Genomic DNA, 16,356 nt, shown 5'->3' with positions numbered 1-16,356 from the left:
ATGCAGATAACTTTTATCTGGCACCGATGATGAAGAGCTTTCCAAATTCCTGAAGCTTCTCCTTGGGAGTTATCCTGTGCCACAGAAATTCATATGTTTAAGTCTTAACACCCAGTCCTCACAATGTGACCTTCTTTGGAGATAGGATTATGGAAGTAATTAGTTCAGATGAGGTCATACTAGAGTGGGCCCCTAATGCAATATGACTGATACTCTTTTTTTTTTTTGGCCATGCCACATGGCCTGTGGGATCTGAACCCAGGCCCACGGCAATGAAAGCGTGGCGTCCTAACCACTGGACCCCCGGAGAAGTCCCTCCCCTGATGTCCTTATAAAAGGGGAAATTTGGAAACAAGCACACAGGAGAACACCTTGTGCAGGTTAGAGTTATGCTGCCATCATCTAGGAACTTCCAAAAGCAGGGAGAGGCCTGGAGCAGAGGCTCCCCCAACGCCTTTAGAGGGAGCATGGATGGGCCTGCTCATACCTGGTTCTAGGACTTCTAGCTTCCAGAACAGTGAGGCAATACATTTCTGTTGCTGAGCCCATCCAATTTGTGGTGCTTGGTTATTGTAGCCCTAGCAAGCAAATACAAGAGTATCTTACATTTCCTTACTTGAACAGAGGAGCAGAAGCTTTCTACAGGGGACCTCATACAGGAGAACTATTGCTGACATTTCTTCTGACTAGTGTTCTGTCCCCTTTCCTTTCCATAAATTTGGGTGGGTGATTCCTATTTATTGGACCAATACTTGTGAAGTCCCCCACTTTGTATAGTCTTTCATTAAAAAACATATTTCTTATCCTAACAAATCACTTCAGAAATCACATATTACGACTGAGGCAGCATTTAAAAAACAGAACTTATAAAAGGAGTAGGAGAAATGTTACTAAAATCTGAATGCTGACGTTTCTGATCCTGGTCCAGAAAAGAAGGCATAGACCTGTTTTTCCCTGCCTCTCCTGCTAAGCACAGCTATAAACCCTGGAGATGGCAAGACACGACCGAGGAACTCTGAAAGGTGCTAAGAAGGCAAGCTGGTTTGGGACCAGGACAAGAGAACAGCAGGGCAGGGCACATGCATCCTACCACCCACCAGGAGGAGGAGAGTCCTTCCCAACCCCCAACCTAGCAAGAGAAGGCAGCCCAGACAGGCTCACCCCCCACCTCCCCCACAGGGAACGGGGGGGGTCCCTCTGGTGGGCATGACACCACCTGACAAGGGGGATCATTGGGAGCCCAGGCAGAAATAAACAACCAGGGAAGCACTCTCCTTCCCCACAGGCCTAAGGCTCCCCTTTTCCACCAAGAGTTACCTAGGTAGGTGGGTGGGCTGATCCTGAGGGAGAAATCCAGCTATAATGGGTAAGACCAGTTCAGGAAGCTTCTCTATCCCTGTAGCCTGAGACTCTCCTCCTCCACCAGGAGATACTGAGCCCCCTCAGGCAGCACCAGCAAGAATCAACAAAAGCCCTAGTGGCACCAGATAAACCGAGCTGACCAAAATAACACTGCAAAGCTGCTGAAAATTAAACTGTCATTGAAACCACAGTCCACAAAAGTAGGCCAAGACCCATGTGCTAACCCTAAACAGGGTAATGCCCGCTAAAAATAAAAGATTTAAATGGGTCCTAGTGTCTCTAGCATAACAGACAAAATGTCTAGGATATTATTAACAATCACCCATCATGCCAACAACCAAGAAAATCACAGCTTCATTGAGAAAACACAGTCACTGGATGCCAACACTGACCTGAGATTATAGAGCTAAATAAGTAGGTGGGCTAGGATTAAAAACTCAGGTCTGCACAGCTCCAAAGTCCACAAATTTTTTTTAAATTAATTAATTAATTTATTTTATTGGCTGTGTTGGGTCTTTTTTGCTGTGCGCAGGCTTTCTTTTAGTTGCAGTGAGTGGAGGCTACTCTTCGTTGTGGTGCATGGGCTCCTCATTGCCGTGGCTTCTCTAGTTGCCGTGGCTCTAGGCGCGTGGGCTTCAGTAGTTGCAGCACATGGGCTCAGCAGTTGTGGCTCACGGGCTCTAAAGCACAGGCTCAATAGTTGTGGCGCATGGGCTTAGTTGCTGTGCGGCATGTGGTATCTTCCTGGAGCAGGGATCGAACCTGTGTCTCCTGCATTGGCAGGCGGATTCTTAACCACTGCGCCATCTAGGAAGCCCCAAAGTCTGCGAATTTAATCACAAAACTATTCTGGCTGATGGCTCACAATGGGATAGGTATTAGGTAAAAGCATAATATCAAGACTACTGTAAATATAAGGGATTTCATTTTCAGGTGCCTGCAAATAAAGTCAGTTTTAGTCTAATAAATAAAGGTGAATTAAGATCATTCACAGAAAACAAATACCAAACAGCACCCAAGCCTGCTTGGTAGTGTTACGCTTCAGATTAAAATAAAAATACCATAAACCAAGTTTCAACAAAATAATTTTATTTTCTAACACATGGCAAACATACATATCCAATATGTACTTATCTTGGACATTTATTCACAGATGACTTCCAAACTACAACCGTCTCGATATTTAAGCAGGAACCAAATGTTATCTTAGTTGATATGAAAGATGCCTTTAGATGGATAAGTGTGGATATATTGGATTGGTCACAGCAGAATTTGATTGATTAGTGCTATAAATTTAAAGCTTGGAAAAGCTACTACTTTTGCATCTAATGTTTTTAGACAAATAGGATGCAGCAATATCAGCTTGTATTCCAGCGAAATTTCCTTAGTTTTTCTGGTGATGGAACCACTTATCCACTGTAGTCAGAAAAAAGAAAAAATCAGAATCCCTGTTAGGAATCAAAATTACACCCAACATATAACAATGAATAATATGTTTGCTTTAATGTATCCTCCTATTACATTAAACAAACCTACATACACGCAAGGCTTCACGACAGCAAACACAGGTAATTTATCAGTGTTTTCTTTTGGGCTTCCTTACTCATTTTTTTTTTTTTTTAATTTTTATTTTTTTTATTTCTTTGATTTTTGGGGGGGTACACCAAGTTCAATCATCTGTTTTTATACACATATCCCCGTATTCCCTCCCTCCCTTGACTCTCCCCTGGGCTTCCTTACTCTTGATGCTGATCCTATAGACATGCAATTCTCCCCAAAAGAACCTTACAGAGAATTCTAACATCTAAAGGTGGAGAGAACTGTTTTCTGGGTGAAGCAGCCTGTGGCCAGATTGGGAAACAGCCCAGCCTGCTCCAACCTCCACGAGACATCTACCAGGAACTCAGAGAACAGTGGGTCGTGGTTTAGAAACTGCTGTCACAGGGGGTGGCACTAAAGGTGGTACGTGCAGCCATCTTTCTTCCCACATATGCTAAAGAACTCTAACAATGCTTCTTCTCCCTGTCCTTCTCTTTCTCTATATGTATATGGTATGTAAGATGCATCTATAGATAGATATTTTCCCACACACATGCATAAAGTTTAATGTAATTTTACTAGATTATAGATCTTACCATCTGTTGGTATTGTGCAGGCAGATTCACATAGTGGTGGTAACTAAAATAAAATATTAAAATGTATTAGTCTAATCCCAGAAAAAGAATAAGCTAAAAAAGTATACTGATATAAAAATTAAAAGGAATCTAAACAGAAGACAACTCTCCCAATTTTTAGGTTCTAAAAATAATTTATAATCAATGGGAAGAATGCAAAGCTTGGTTTACTGCTAAGAAATGCTAACAAATTCAAACCTCTTGGCTTTTAATGACACACAGGAGAATAAACAATAAAAATAAATTTGTTACAGCAGAATCTAACACAACATTGTAAAGCAACTATACAATAAAAAATTGCTTTTTGAAATAAAGAATTAAAAAACCAACATGTATATGTAAAGATTTTATATATACACATACATATATAAAATGGAGGCAGAATGTTCTCATTTGAAAAGTTATGATTGTTAATCAATGGCTTTTCCCTTCCAATTTATCTTATTCATCTCAACTTTGTCAAAATTCAGATATAAATAAGAATAAACCTAAATGTGTTGGTTTCATTATTAAATTGTCCTTTTCCCTGGTACTACCCTATTTATAAGGCAGTAAAATCAGACTTCATTTTCTTTTGTTTTCCTTATTTAATATTGTAAATGAGAATAATCTTAGACAATCTTCAGTTTTTAGGTTAAGACAAATCAGATCATTAAAAACAGTACAAAAACAAAATTATTTCTTTGACGGACAGTTTACTTCCTCACATGAAATTCTCCTCTAGGACTATAAACAATTCCTGAAATGAATCTTGAATGGTACTTGAAATTTGATAACTTTCTCAGTCCTTGCTATGACCAAGTCAAATTAAGCTTCCATTGGTACTTTTGTGAAAAATGGCTTATGATAAGAACCCAGGGCACTTGGGTTACTTAGAACATTCTGGAGTCATTTTGCTTTTTATAAATTGTCCTACTTTGCTATCTGCCCAGTTTAGGGTTGGCTAGGACCTCCCCTCAGTCAAATGTCTACTTGTGTCTATGGTTTGTAATTTCAAGATATCACATTGTAATATGTGTACAGGACATCCTCAAATATTGATTGAATGTACTTTCCCTCCCCATTCAACACCATATTGTTGGCCACCAGGTGTGTTCTTTTTCAAGGAAACCTTTACTTACAGCCTCCACAATGGCTCTGGCAGCATCAGGATCACACTGGAAGGGGCTCTCAGACACTGTGGTATTCATGCTGTTGAACAAAGGAAAGCGGTCATGCGTCACAGTAACAAAAACTTCTCTCTTGAAAACTCTCCCTTGTTAAAAATAACAAGTTGAAGGTGGCAGGCCAGATGAGATTCAAGTGTGGCTTAGTTGAAACTTTCTCACCTACATTAAATATTATTTTATATACAGCTATTCTTGTGGTCTATTTTACTCAAATTGTTTAACAAGTTCAGATTTTAAAATCTGTGATTGAATGCTTTGTAATTCTCACTGAAAGAACTAAGATGCAAATTAAAACAAGAACTGTATCTTTCCTAATTAGATAAAATAAAAAAAACAAAAACAAAAAAACCTGGTTTCTGTCAGTCTAAGACAGACACTCCTGGCAGGAGTAACACCTGGTTCAATATTCCTGAAAAATAATCTGGTAAAATGTGTCCACAATAAAATAAAAAAAGAGAAAAAAAATTTAAAAAAAAACAACAACAAAAAACTGTGTCCAAAACCTTTTTAAAAGCACATACACTTTGACAGATAAATTCTACCTCTTGGAACTCAGAGATTTAAACCAATGATGTACAAAGATGTTCAACATACCTGATTTCACTATTGGTAAGAGTGAAAAGCTAGAAATAACCAAAATATCCAATAGGAATGATTAAAAATGATTTATCCATGAGATGGACTATTATACAGATGGAATGTTATATATTATAAAAATATTATATTCTTAATGACACGAGAAGTGCTTATACTGTTAACTTTTTTAAACCATAAAACAAATAGTATATACAACGTGATCCTAATTATTTTTAAAAATATTATACTCGCATACAAAGGACTGTAAAAAGGAGAAACTCTAAATATTAATAAGAGTATCTATAGAAAAACTGTGATTAAAGTGATTTTTTAAAAACTTTTTTGGTAATGGGCGGAAGACCTAAATAGACATTTCTCCAAAGACGACATACTGCTGACCAACAAACACATGAAAAGATGCTCAGTATCACTAATCATTAGAGAAATGTAAGTCAAAGCCACAATGAGGTATCACCTCACACCGGTCAGAACGGCCATCATCAAAACATCTAGAAACAATAAATGTTGGAGAGGGTGTGGAGAAAAGGGAACTCTCCTGCACTGTTGGTGGGAATGTAAATTGGTACAGCCACTATAGAAAACAGTATGGAGGTTCCTTAAAAAACTAAAAATAGAACTACCATATGATCCAGTCATCCCACTCCTGGGCATATACCCAGAGAAAACCATAATCCAAAAAGAAACATGTACCGTAATGTTCATTGCAGCACTGTTTACAATAGCCAGGACATGGAAGCAACCGAAATGCCCATCAACAAATGAATGGATAAAGAAGATGTGGCATATATATACAATGGAATATTAGCCATAAAAAGGAATGAAATGGAGCTATATGTAATGAGGTGGATAGACCTAGAGTCTGTCATACAGAGTGAAGTAAGCCAGAAAAACAAATATTGTATGCTAACTCATATATACGGAATCTTAAAAAAAAAAAAAAAAATGGTACTGAAGAACCCAGTGACAGGGCAAGAATAAGGATGGAGATGCAGAGAATGGACTGGAGGACATGGGGTTGGGGTGGCGGGGGGCAAAGGGGAAGCTGGGATGAAGTGAGAGAGTAGCACAGACATATATATATTACCAACTGTAAAATAGATAGCTAGCGGGAAGTTGCTGTATAACAAAGGGAGATCAACTCGATGATGGGTGATGCCTTGGAGGGCCAGGACAGGGAGGGTGGGAGGGAGTCACGGGAGGGAGGGGATATGGGGATATGTGTATAAATACAGCAGATTCACTTTGGTGTACCTCATAAGCTGGTACAAGAGTGTAAAGCAATTAGATTCCAATAAAGAGCTTAAAAAAATTTTTTTTGGTTAACTATTGTTCAACATTTCCTATGTATTAAATTATTGTATATTATTATAACATGGGTATGATCAGATATATTCTATTAAAACAAAAAAGAAATATGTTCAGTTACCTGCTACTTAACATGCATTAGAAATAATAGGACACCACAAAATAGAGAAGTTATTAAAAGCAAAATCTCAAGATTATACATTTTCACACAAATGTGTAAGTGTGCCCAGTTTTCCTTATGTTTGTGGAGAGAAATGTTTTCATTTTACAGGACATTCTCCTGACTTATAGAAGATTCCTTTGAATTAATTTTACATTAGGGTTTTCTCATAATCAGGAAAAAAATCTTACTGCCCAGATAACTTGACATTTAAAAAAAAAGTAATACACATATACAGTTAGAAAATTCAGAAAGTCACAAAATGAAAGCCTTTCTTCCTCTCCTCTCCAAATAGTTGTCTCCAAAAGCAATCATTATTTATAGTTCTTGTTTCTCTCCAGAAAACAAATTTAAAATATAAACAGATGCTGGGGTGTGTATGTGTATCTTACCCTGCATTAATGGGATCATACTAAATATATTACTATGCTTTTCTCAATATATTTTGGACATCATTCCATATCAATATACAGAGAATTTTTTTTTACTGTGCCATATGCTGGTCTATTGTATGGATATGCTTAACCATTACATTTTGATTGTTTCTAACATTTTGCGATTATAAATGACGCTGCAATGAAAACCCCGATATGTAAATCTTTGGGGACTATATCTATAGGATACATTCCTAGCAGTGGTTCTACGAAGAAATATACGCATTTAAAATTTGGGGACTGAATATCGTCAAATTGCCCTTCACAAAGGTTGTACCCATTTAAACTCTCACCAACTATATGTATATTTGTGTGTGTGTGTGTATTTTTTTTTCTTGCCATCCTGGGCTATCATTTAATTTTTAAAAATTTTGCAAATCTATTGGGGGATAACACTTTTTCTGAGCTGCATTTTAAATTATAGAGTGAGACTACATCTTTCTTATATGTAAACTTACTTTTTTTATCTTTTTCTCTCCCTCTATTGAATTAGTATTCTTTCATCAATTTGAATAAATTAAGGAATTTAGCCCTTTGTCATGTGGTGTTTAAGAAAAAACTGGGAAAAACTGTCTCCTGATACATAAAAAACATAATAAGTAAATCTTTCTTTTATGGATTTTGAGTTTGTCTTCTGTTTGGAAAGATCTTCCCTACGACAAGCTAATGAATAAATTCACCTATACTTTTTCTAGAATTTTCTCACATACAATTTATCTGTCTGGAATTAAGTACTGATATAAGATAAGGGTTTCAAACTCAAATGCTGGCAGCCAGCACCCAATTAACATGTGGCTATAAAGTAGTTGGAGGTAAGAACACTAGTGCTGGGCTGCTTGCACAAGGTACTCGTGGAGCACCTGCCTGGTTACAGCACCTTTCAAAAATGAAACAGCCACAGCATGAGGGTGGTTGCCAGTGTGCACATCTGGCGTAAGGAAGGTAAGGAGCAAGATATCTAGTCTTATTTTCTTCCTAAACAGGCAGTTGGTCCAAACCACTCATTTAAAATACCTTCTTTATTATAAACTGAATTCCCATACATCTTTAGGTCTACTTTAGGTCTATCAAACTCTAACGGAACTGAATAATTTGACTTTCTTCTTCAGTACCAAATTCTTAGTAAATCAATACTACTAAACAATACCATAATAATTAACACTGTTCCTCACCACCACTACCTTTATTTTTTCCAGAATTTCCCTTGCTATTCTGACATGTAAATTTCTTCTAGGTGAAACTGAATGTTGTTCATGAATATATTATACCTTTCAATTTAACATCACTTATATTTCTCAAAGAGTCTTACAATTTTCTTCTTCTGAGTCCTTCAGATTTCTTATTTATACCTTTTTTTAAATAATACTATTCTACATGGGATCTTTTCCTCCATTATAGTTTCTGTTACAGTTTATACAAAAAGCTAGCAATGTACACATGTACTCATTTTGTAATCATTCACCTTGCTGAGTTTTTTCTTCTAGGGTTTTCTGGGTACACAATCATATCACCTGCAACAATTTGCTTTTCCAATATTCCTGCATCTTAGTTCTTTCTTATTTACTTCATCAACTAGTATTTCCAGAACAACACTAGTTAAGTGGTAATGGTGGGCATTCTCTTATAATGTTTAAAAGAGGAAGTATATTATACTAAAAATAAGCTGGGGCCAGACAGACTTGGATGTGAGTCCTAACTCTAAAACACTTACTGTGGTATGACTTTGGTTACGTTTAATCTCCCTGCATCTCTGTTGCATGCTTCGCAAATATTAACGCTCAATCAGTACTAGCTATTATTGTTAGTAGTAGTTAATTCAGGGTGCATGGTTTAGTTGTGATGAATCTTACATATTTACATCAGAGAATACCAACCCTTGCATTCAACCTGATTATACCCATCCCATTCTGAGCACCCTGACGCTAGGCAGTTTTTCCCAATTATCCTTACACAGCTCTGATCTCCCTGTCCCCTTTATAGTTTCAGTTTGTACTTATTCAGAGTATCTTGTGGCATTTTTCAGCTGTTTATATAACTACATTCTGTAAAGAGAAAAAATGTTGCCTGCCATTCCAGTTCTACAAGGAGCAAGCCATTAGCCACTACAGTCACCCACTGACAGTGCGCCTTGAGGGGAATTCAGGATGGAGAAAAACAGGAAATATTTGGGGATCCTGGCCCTAGATAGTTAAAATGTATTTCTAAGGAAAAATTTCAAATGACCCCAGATTCTTGCCTCTTCCCATACATAGAAAAGCACTAAAATCATTAACTTGAGATGTCTCTTCTTTATGATTAGCAATAATCTTTTTATGATTGACTACATGTTTTCCCAGCAAAAAAAGTTCATATACCTCTTGGCTCCTCCCTTATGTCTCTGGAGCAGTTCCTCAGAGCTGAGAGGCTGTCTCCCGGGCTATAGTCCTCGAATAAAACTTATCTCACAACCTTCACACAGGTGGTTTTTCTTTCCGTCTACACTTCTTACTGATTTAAGCACTGACAAAACCAGTTATCTCTTTCCTAAGTGAATGTAATAGTACAGTATGTTAAGGTAATTAAAACCTCTGGAGTAAGCTAGTCTGCTTTGTGTGTTAAACATGCAGAAAAGAGTTAATGCTTACCAACTGATTCCTTTTCCATCAGTTTCCTTAGTCACTAATGCTCTCCAATAGTCATGAGTGCTTTTAATAATATCAACTGCAAAGTCCTATAATTTAAAGAGGTATGCATTAGAATAGAAACATGTTATTTTCTTATTATCAACATTTTCCCAAAGCCTGATATCTTTGTTTCTTTTGAATCACTTCCTCGTATCAAAAATGGAAGAAAACATTTAAATGAATAAATCAATATCAAGCCTGTCCTGTGTCTTTAGACATCTGTTTTATGATCATATAGTCTTTAGATGATAACAATATGGTGAAATTATAAGCCTTAATACAAATAGGCCTAAAGCTACACTTCAGAGTGATGCATACCTTATCTTTAAATTCTGCATTGAAAGCAAACTGGTTCTCGGGTTTTCCATCAGGAACTTTGTACCTTCTAAACCAGTCCACAGTAGCTTCCAGGTAGCCAGGTTTCAGCCGCTTGACGTCATTAATATCTAAGAAGAGAATAAGATTCTCTTCTCAGACTGCAAGTTGTAGACATAATTATTTATGCATTCAATAAAAATATCAAGTACTTACTCTGAAAGAGCTACGGGATAGATTATCAAAAAAGTTCAAGATAATGTTAGAGCTAACAACTTGTTGACAGGAGACATACACACGTTAAAAGGAAATTATCTAGTGTCTTAGAATAGCTCTGACGTTAAGTATATTAAGAGAACAATCAGTACCACAGTAACTGTTGTTAGATAAGAGAAGGAAGAAGTGAATGGGGCTACGGGAGAGAGTAGTTTGGCAAGTGTATATAATTTCTTTCTTCCTTTTTCTTTTTTTTTGGCCATGCTGCAGGGCTTGTGGATCTTCATTTCTCAACTAGGGATCAAACCCGTCCCCCCTGCAGTAGAAGTGCAGAGTCTTAGCCATTGGACCGCCAGGGAAGTCCCAAATGTGTGTGTGTGTGTAATTTCTAAGAGAAGGATAGAAGACACTAAAAGACAGATTGAAGCTGTATTCGAGGATCACACCCCAATTACATACTAAAAGACAAGAAAAATGCATTACACATATTCATTGTTAGGTTACTTATTAAATGTGAATAGGCTTTTCTCACTCTATAGTAGAGGCATTCAGAATCACAATACTTTAGCTCTGGCCAACAAAAAAAGTGTCCTGTGTAAAAAAATTTTTTTAAGTTTCTGTACAGCCATTAACAATGCCTAGCCTCAGTGTCATCAAACTCAAGTTTAAATGACCGAACCACTTCTCCATGCAAACAAATAGAAGATACAAGTGCAAAAAAAAAAAAAAAAATTCATCAGGAAAATTGCAATTGGAAGGAGGAATACATTCAACAACATTCAGCTTATTTACATTTCTATAAAATAACTTTGCTTAAGTCCAATTTATAATCTACCTAGTTAAAGAATATCATGCATTTTATTATCAGAGTACCATTAAAAGTATGAAAAATTTACAAAGTGAACTGGGAAATGTTCAAACACTGATAAATTTCAAGAAACTTATAATTCACATAAAATGTATCACCTGATAAAGAAATAGTTTGAAAATCCAAAATGCAAGTGTAGGGTGTCTTCCAACAAATTTTCCATCCAGTTCTATTCTTTAGGAACACCAACTGGGTGTCTGACAATTCAATTCAATTCAATAATGACACTATCTAATTGGAGTTAGCATCAGGTCCCACAGTTAGGGGGCTCAGTTCCACAAGACTGATCCCACTCAGACACTGGTCGCAATTCCCAGGCCACCCATACTTTTGACTGACTGCTATAACTCAGAGTTTCCTATGACTCTCCTCAGGTTTGATAATTTGCTAGAAAGACTCACAAAACTCAAGAGAACACTGTGCTGTGTTTACTAGTTTAGTATAAAGGATACAACTCAGGAACAGTCCAATGGAAGAGGTGCATAGGCACAGTATGGGGGGTGCATAGTTTTTGTACCCTCTGGGCGGGGGGGCAGGGGGAGATGGGCATGCCACCCTCCCAGCACTTCAATGTGCTCACCAACTCAGAAGAGCGCCACATCTCATGATTCCAGACCTTTTATGGAGCCTCTCCTCCCAATTCCAGAGGTCAGTGGTTGGGGCTGGAAGTTCCCACCCTCTAATCATTTAGTTTTTCTGTTGACTGAAGTGGTCTGAGGCTAGCTAGGGGCCCCACCCTAGTCACTTTATTAGCATAAATGCAGGTGTGATGAAAGGGGTTCATTATGAATAAAAAAGACATTCATCACTCAGGAAATTCTAAGGGTTTTAGGAGTTCTTTGCCTGGAACTGGAGACAAAAATCGAATATATTTTTGTATTATATCACAGCAAGGAAAAATATAAGAGCTGATTAACTCACTGATTGTGAACCAGATATTGAAAGGTATGCTGGATCCAGACTAGGGAACTCTGACACCAGACCCAGAGAAAAAAAGTAGGAAACAAGAACTCAGTTTTTGTTCCTCCAGTTGTATGTTATATATGCATAGACAAGCCAGTGGTCTGTAGAACTACCTGAACAGCCTCCTGATGCCACATCAAGATCCTACCAAAGACGGGGTTTCCTAGGTGGCACAGTGGTTAAGAATCCACCTGCCAATGCAGGGGACACGGGTTTGATCCCTGCTCTGGGAAAATCCCACATACCGTGGAGCAACTAAGCCTGTGCACCACAACTACTGAGCCCATGTGCCTAGAGCTCGTGCTCCACAACAAGAGAAGCCACCACAATGAGGAGCCCGCACACCACAATGAAGAGTAGTCCCCACTCACAGCAACTAAAGAAAGCCCGTGGGCAGCAACAAAGACCCAAAACAGCCAATAAATTAAAAAAAAAAAAAAAAGGCCTGCATCAAAAAAAAAAAAAAAGATCCTACCAAAGACAGAATTCCCTGGCAGTGCAGTGGTTAGGACTCCATGCTTTCACTGCCGAGAGCCAGGGTTCAATCGTGGTCAGGGATCTAAGAACCCACAAGCCACGTGGCCAAAAAAAAAAAAAAAAAAAAAAATCCCAGGATTAAAATATAAAGCTAGGCCCCCCAAAAGTCACTGAATTTCAGAATTTAAAAAAAAAAAAAAAAATCCCACCAAAGATAGCACCAATTCTGTACTGTTCCTTGGGTTCAGCCTCTAACCAGCCCACGTCCATAAGCATAAAATGCTCACTTTCCTGATGCCCACAACTGAGGCAGGAGGGCGACTGGCTGTCATGGGCCCCGCAATAACAAAGAGGAGCTACATGGCCAACCCGGTTGCTTTAGTGGGCAAGCCATCCTCTTCCATGTCTCTATGTGTATCCCTCCCAAAGTTGTGGCTTGTTAAGAGTTCTCTCCACCTAACACTCTTCCAGTTATGACATTTAAGGAAAGCTGCATACTGCTTGCACCATGGGGCCAGCCACCCAGAGAAAGTTTTAGGGTCCTAATAACTTCTACTGCAGGGAAATGACACCCAGAAAATGGTGCTGATGTAATGATGGCGTGGCTTCATTAACTGTGGCCAAAGCACTCTAGTTAGCGTGTGCACTCTTATGTAAATAGCACATGTGAAAATGGACACACTGATCAACAGAATTAGAGCTATATGTAGGAATGCATTCTCATTGTACAAAATTTAAACAATAGAGAAGTATCTGAAACAAAAAGTCTCTTTTCATCTTTTTTCCCATTGTACTGTTAAAGGGTTGGTGTTCAGTCCTTTACAAATGAGTTTACATATATATGACATCATACTCTGTAAGATAAAAATAACAGCAGAAAGGAATGATATAAGAGCTAAATTGATAAAATTCTTAAAGGAAATGTAACTAAATCTTTGTGACCTTGGATTAGGCAATGGTTTCTTAGATAATGATACCAAAAGCACAAGCAATAAAGAAATAGACTACATCAAAATGAAAAATATGAGTGCTTCAAAGGACGCTGTTAAGAAAATGAAAGGACAAATCCACAAAATGGAAGAAAATACAGACAAATCATATATCTGATAAAGGTCTAGTATCCCAAACATATAAGTACTCTTATAACTCAAAAATAAAAAGACACACCCCCAGTAGAATGGTTATAATTTAAAAAGATAAATACCAACTAGTGCTGGCAAGGAAGTAGAAAAACTGGAATCCTTATGCACTGCTGGCAGGACTGCAAGATGGTGCAGCCGCTTTGGAAAAAACTCTGGCAATTCCTCAAGAGGCTAAACTTAAGGGTTACCATATGACTCAGGAACTCCACTCCTAGGTATATACACCCAAGAGGATTAAAAACACATGTCCACACAATAATTTGTACAGGAATGTTCACAGCAGCAGCATTATTCCTAACAGACAAAAACAATCCAGATGTCCATCAACAGATGAATGGATAAACAAAATGTGATATATATCCATACAACAGAATATAACTCAGCCATTAAAAAAATGACTACTTTAAGCCTTGTGATCAAAAATAGTATTTTTTTCTTATAGAGTTATTAAAATAATAACAAAACATAAAAAAAAAAAACATTAGGGAAAACTACCCTTTGTGGACATTCTTTGTTCTCAGGACCAAAAGGTGTCTAATCAACCTATAGAGAAAATTGTTTCTAAACTGATAGACATCATATGAATATCATTGTCCCAAACAAATAAATGACTATTATTATTATCAAAAAAAAAAAAGAGTATTGACACATGCTACAATGTGGATGAACCTAGAAAACCTTATGCTAAGTAAAAGAAACCAGACACACAAAAAGCCACATATTTTACAATTCCATGGATATGAAATATCCAGAATAGGCAAATTCATAGAGACAGAAAGCAGATTAGTGGTTGTGCCTGGGAGGAAGAGGGAACAGGGAGTGACTACTTAAAAAGTACAGAGTTTCTCTCTGGGGTGATGTAAATCTTCTGCAATGAGATAAGTGGTGATGGTTGCACAACACTGTGAATGTACTAAATGCCAGTGAATTGTACACTTTAAAATAGTTAAAATGGTTATGTTAATTTTACCGCCAAAACAAAAAAGCGAATGAAGTACTAATACACATTACAACATGGACGAACCTTGAAACCAGTATGCTAAATGAAAGAAGCAAGGTATCACGTGACCCCATTTATGTGAAATGCTCAAAATAGGCAAATCCATAAAGACAGACAATTGACTGGTAGGTGCCTGGACTGAGGGAGGTGCGGATAGGCAGTGACTGCTAATGGATATGGGGTTTCCTGTAGGAGTGGTGAAAATTTTCTAGAATTAGATAGTTGTGGTGGTTACCAGCCTAGTGTATGTATCAAAAACCATAGAACTGTACACTTTAAAATGGTGAAATGTTATGGTGTGTGGATTATATCTCAATTTTTAAAGTTTTAGAAATAAATAGAGTAACTAAGTGTTAGCATGTGGGGAAGGAAAATAGAAAACAGGAAATACAAGCCAGCAGATTTTTTCCTTCCTGGAATGAAAGAGAAAGTTTATGCAGTTAACCACAGAAGTTCAGTAGTAGAAATAACTGCTTTGTCAAATGTTTCGCTCCTCCATTCTTTCACAGCTTGAAGGCGTGGGCTTACGACTCTGTTATTACAGGTTAAGTCTGGTGCTGTGTAAGATTTAGGTATAAAGACTTCAGAACCTACACAGTTTCTTACCATTATAATTGGCTGCATCAGGGTCATCCACGTTAATGGCAATGACTTTCCAGTCGGTTTCCCCTTCATCGATCATAGCTAATATGCCCAGAACTTTCACCCTGATTATTTCCCCTCTTGCACAAACCTGAAAGTCAAAAACCACAGCCAGGTCGATACTACAGAATGAAACTTTGGAAAAGTTTTACTTGGTGGATAATAGGAAATGAGGAAGATGCCAAATTTCTGCAAACTTAAGATTGTTCCTTTATGCAGCTTTTAAAAAGCTAAATAACTAAGTGTCCATTAGTTCTCTCAGAGTTGACGGTAATTAATGTTTTTTAAACTGTCGTTGATTGTGCCAAAGAATAATTTGTTTCAAATACCTATTTCAATGTACTTTCTTTACCTTTTATTTTATAGAAGTCACTGAGTTAGGCAAGTCGTACAACATGCCTGAACTTGATGACTTAAGCAACTGAATGACAACTTTCTTTTCAGTTGCTTACTATTTTCTTGAGCCTGGGAAAGATCATAAAGAAAACAACTATAGTCAGAATCTTAGAGCAATCCTACTTGATAGAGGAATCCCTACCATAAATCTCCAACTCATGAGGTTACTTGGCTTGAGCCAATTCACTGGTCACTCCAAATCCTTAGGCAACGTTTGCCTTGTCTCTTGGTAGCCTTCATCTATTGACTACTCATCTGCCTTCTAAATCAATGCAGAACATGTCCAGTTCTTCCATACACAGGCATACAATACACATTTTTTTCTAGGCTAGGTTTCAATGTACAAATTATAATGTACAAATGCTCAGAATGGAATGGAAGCTTTCATCACCCAAAGAGACATCATTACTTCACTAATATTCATATATTTTATTTACAAAATTTTTAAAGGCATGAACTTTAAAAATATTGTA

General features: G+C 37.5%; 1 protein-coding gene across 1 annotated transcript in view; it reads right to left on the bottom strand.

Moving 5' to 3' along the window:
- Window positions 1–2,434: 2,434 nt before the first annotated feature.
- The window catches only part of PPA1 (inorganic pyrophosphatase 1), a 31,088-nt gene continuing 17,166 nt past the window's right edge, over window positions 2,435–16,356 (bottom strand). Inside the window, exons 6-11 of the mRNA XM_057737287.1 lie at window positions 15,452–15,578; window positions 10,183–10,310; window positions 9,826–9,911; window positions 4,658–4,727; window positions 3,498–3,540; window positions 2,435–2,778 (exon numbers count right to left, since the gene is read on the bottom strand). Of these exons, the coding sequence (XP_057593270.1) occupies window positions 2,747–2,778; window positions 3,498–3,540; window positions 4,658–4,727; window positions 9,826–9,911; window positions 10,183–10,310; window positions 15,452–15,578 (486 nt within the window). The 3' untranslated portion in view covers window positions 2,435–2,746. The remainder of the gene's footprint in view (window positions 2,779–3,497; window positions 3,541–4,657; window positions 4,728–9,825; window positions 9,912–10,182; window positions 10,311–15,451; window positions 15,579–16,356) is intronic.

Source organism: Hippopotamus amphibius, chromosome 5, assembly GCF_030028045.1.
Source record: "Hippopotamus amphibius kiboko isolate mHipAmp2 chromosome 5, mHipAmp2.hap2, whole genome shotgun sequence".
NCBI classification, from domain to species: domain Eukaryota; kingdom Metazoa; phylum Chordata; class Mammalia; order Artiodactyla; family Hippopotamidae; genus Hippopotamus; species Hippopotamus amphibius.
The sequence above is the reverse complement of the archived record's forward strand: the minus strand, read 5'-3'. Positions and strand labels throughout refer to the sequence as shown.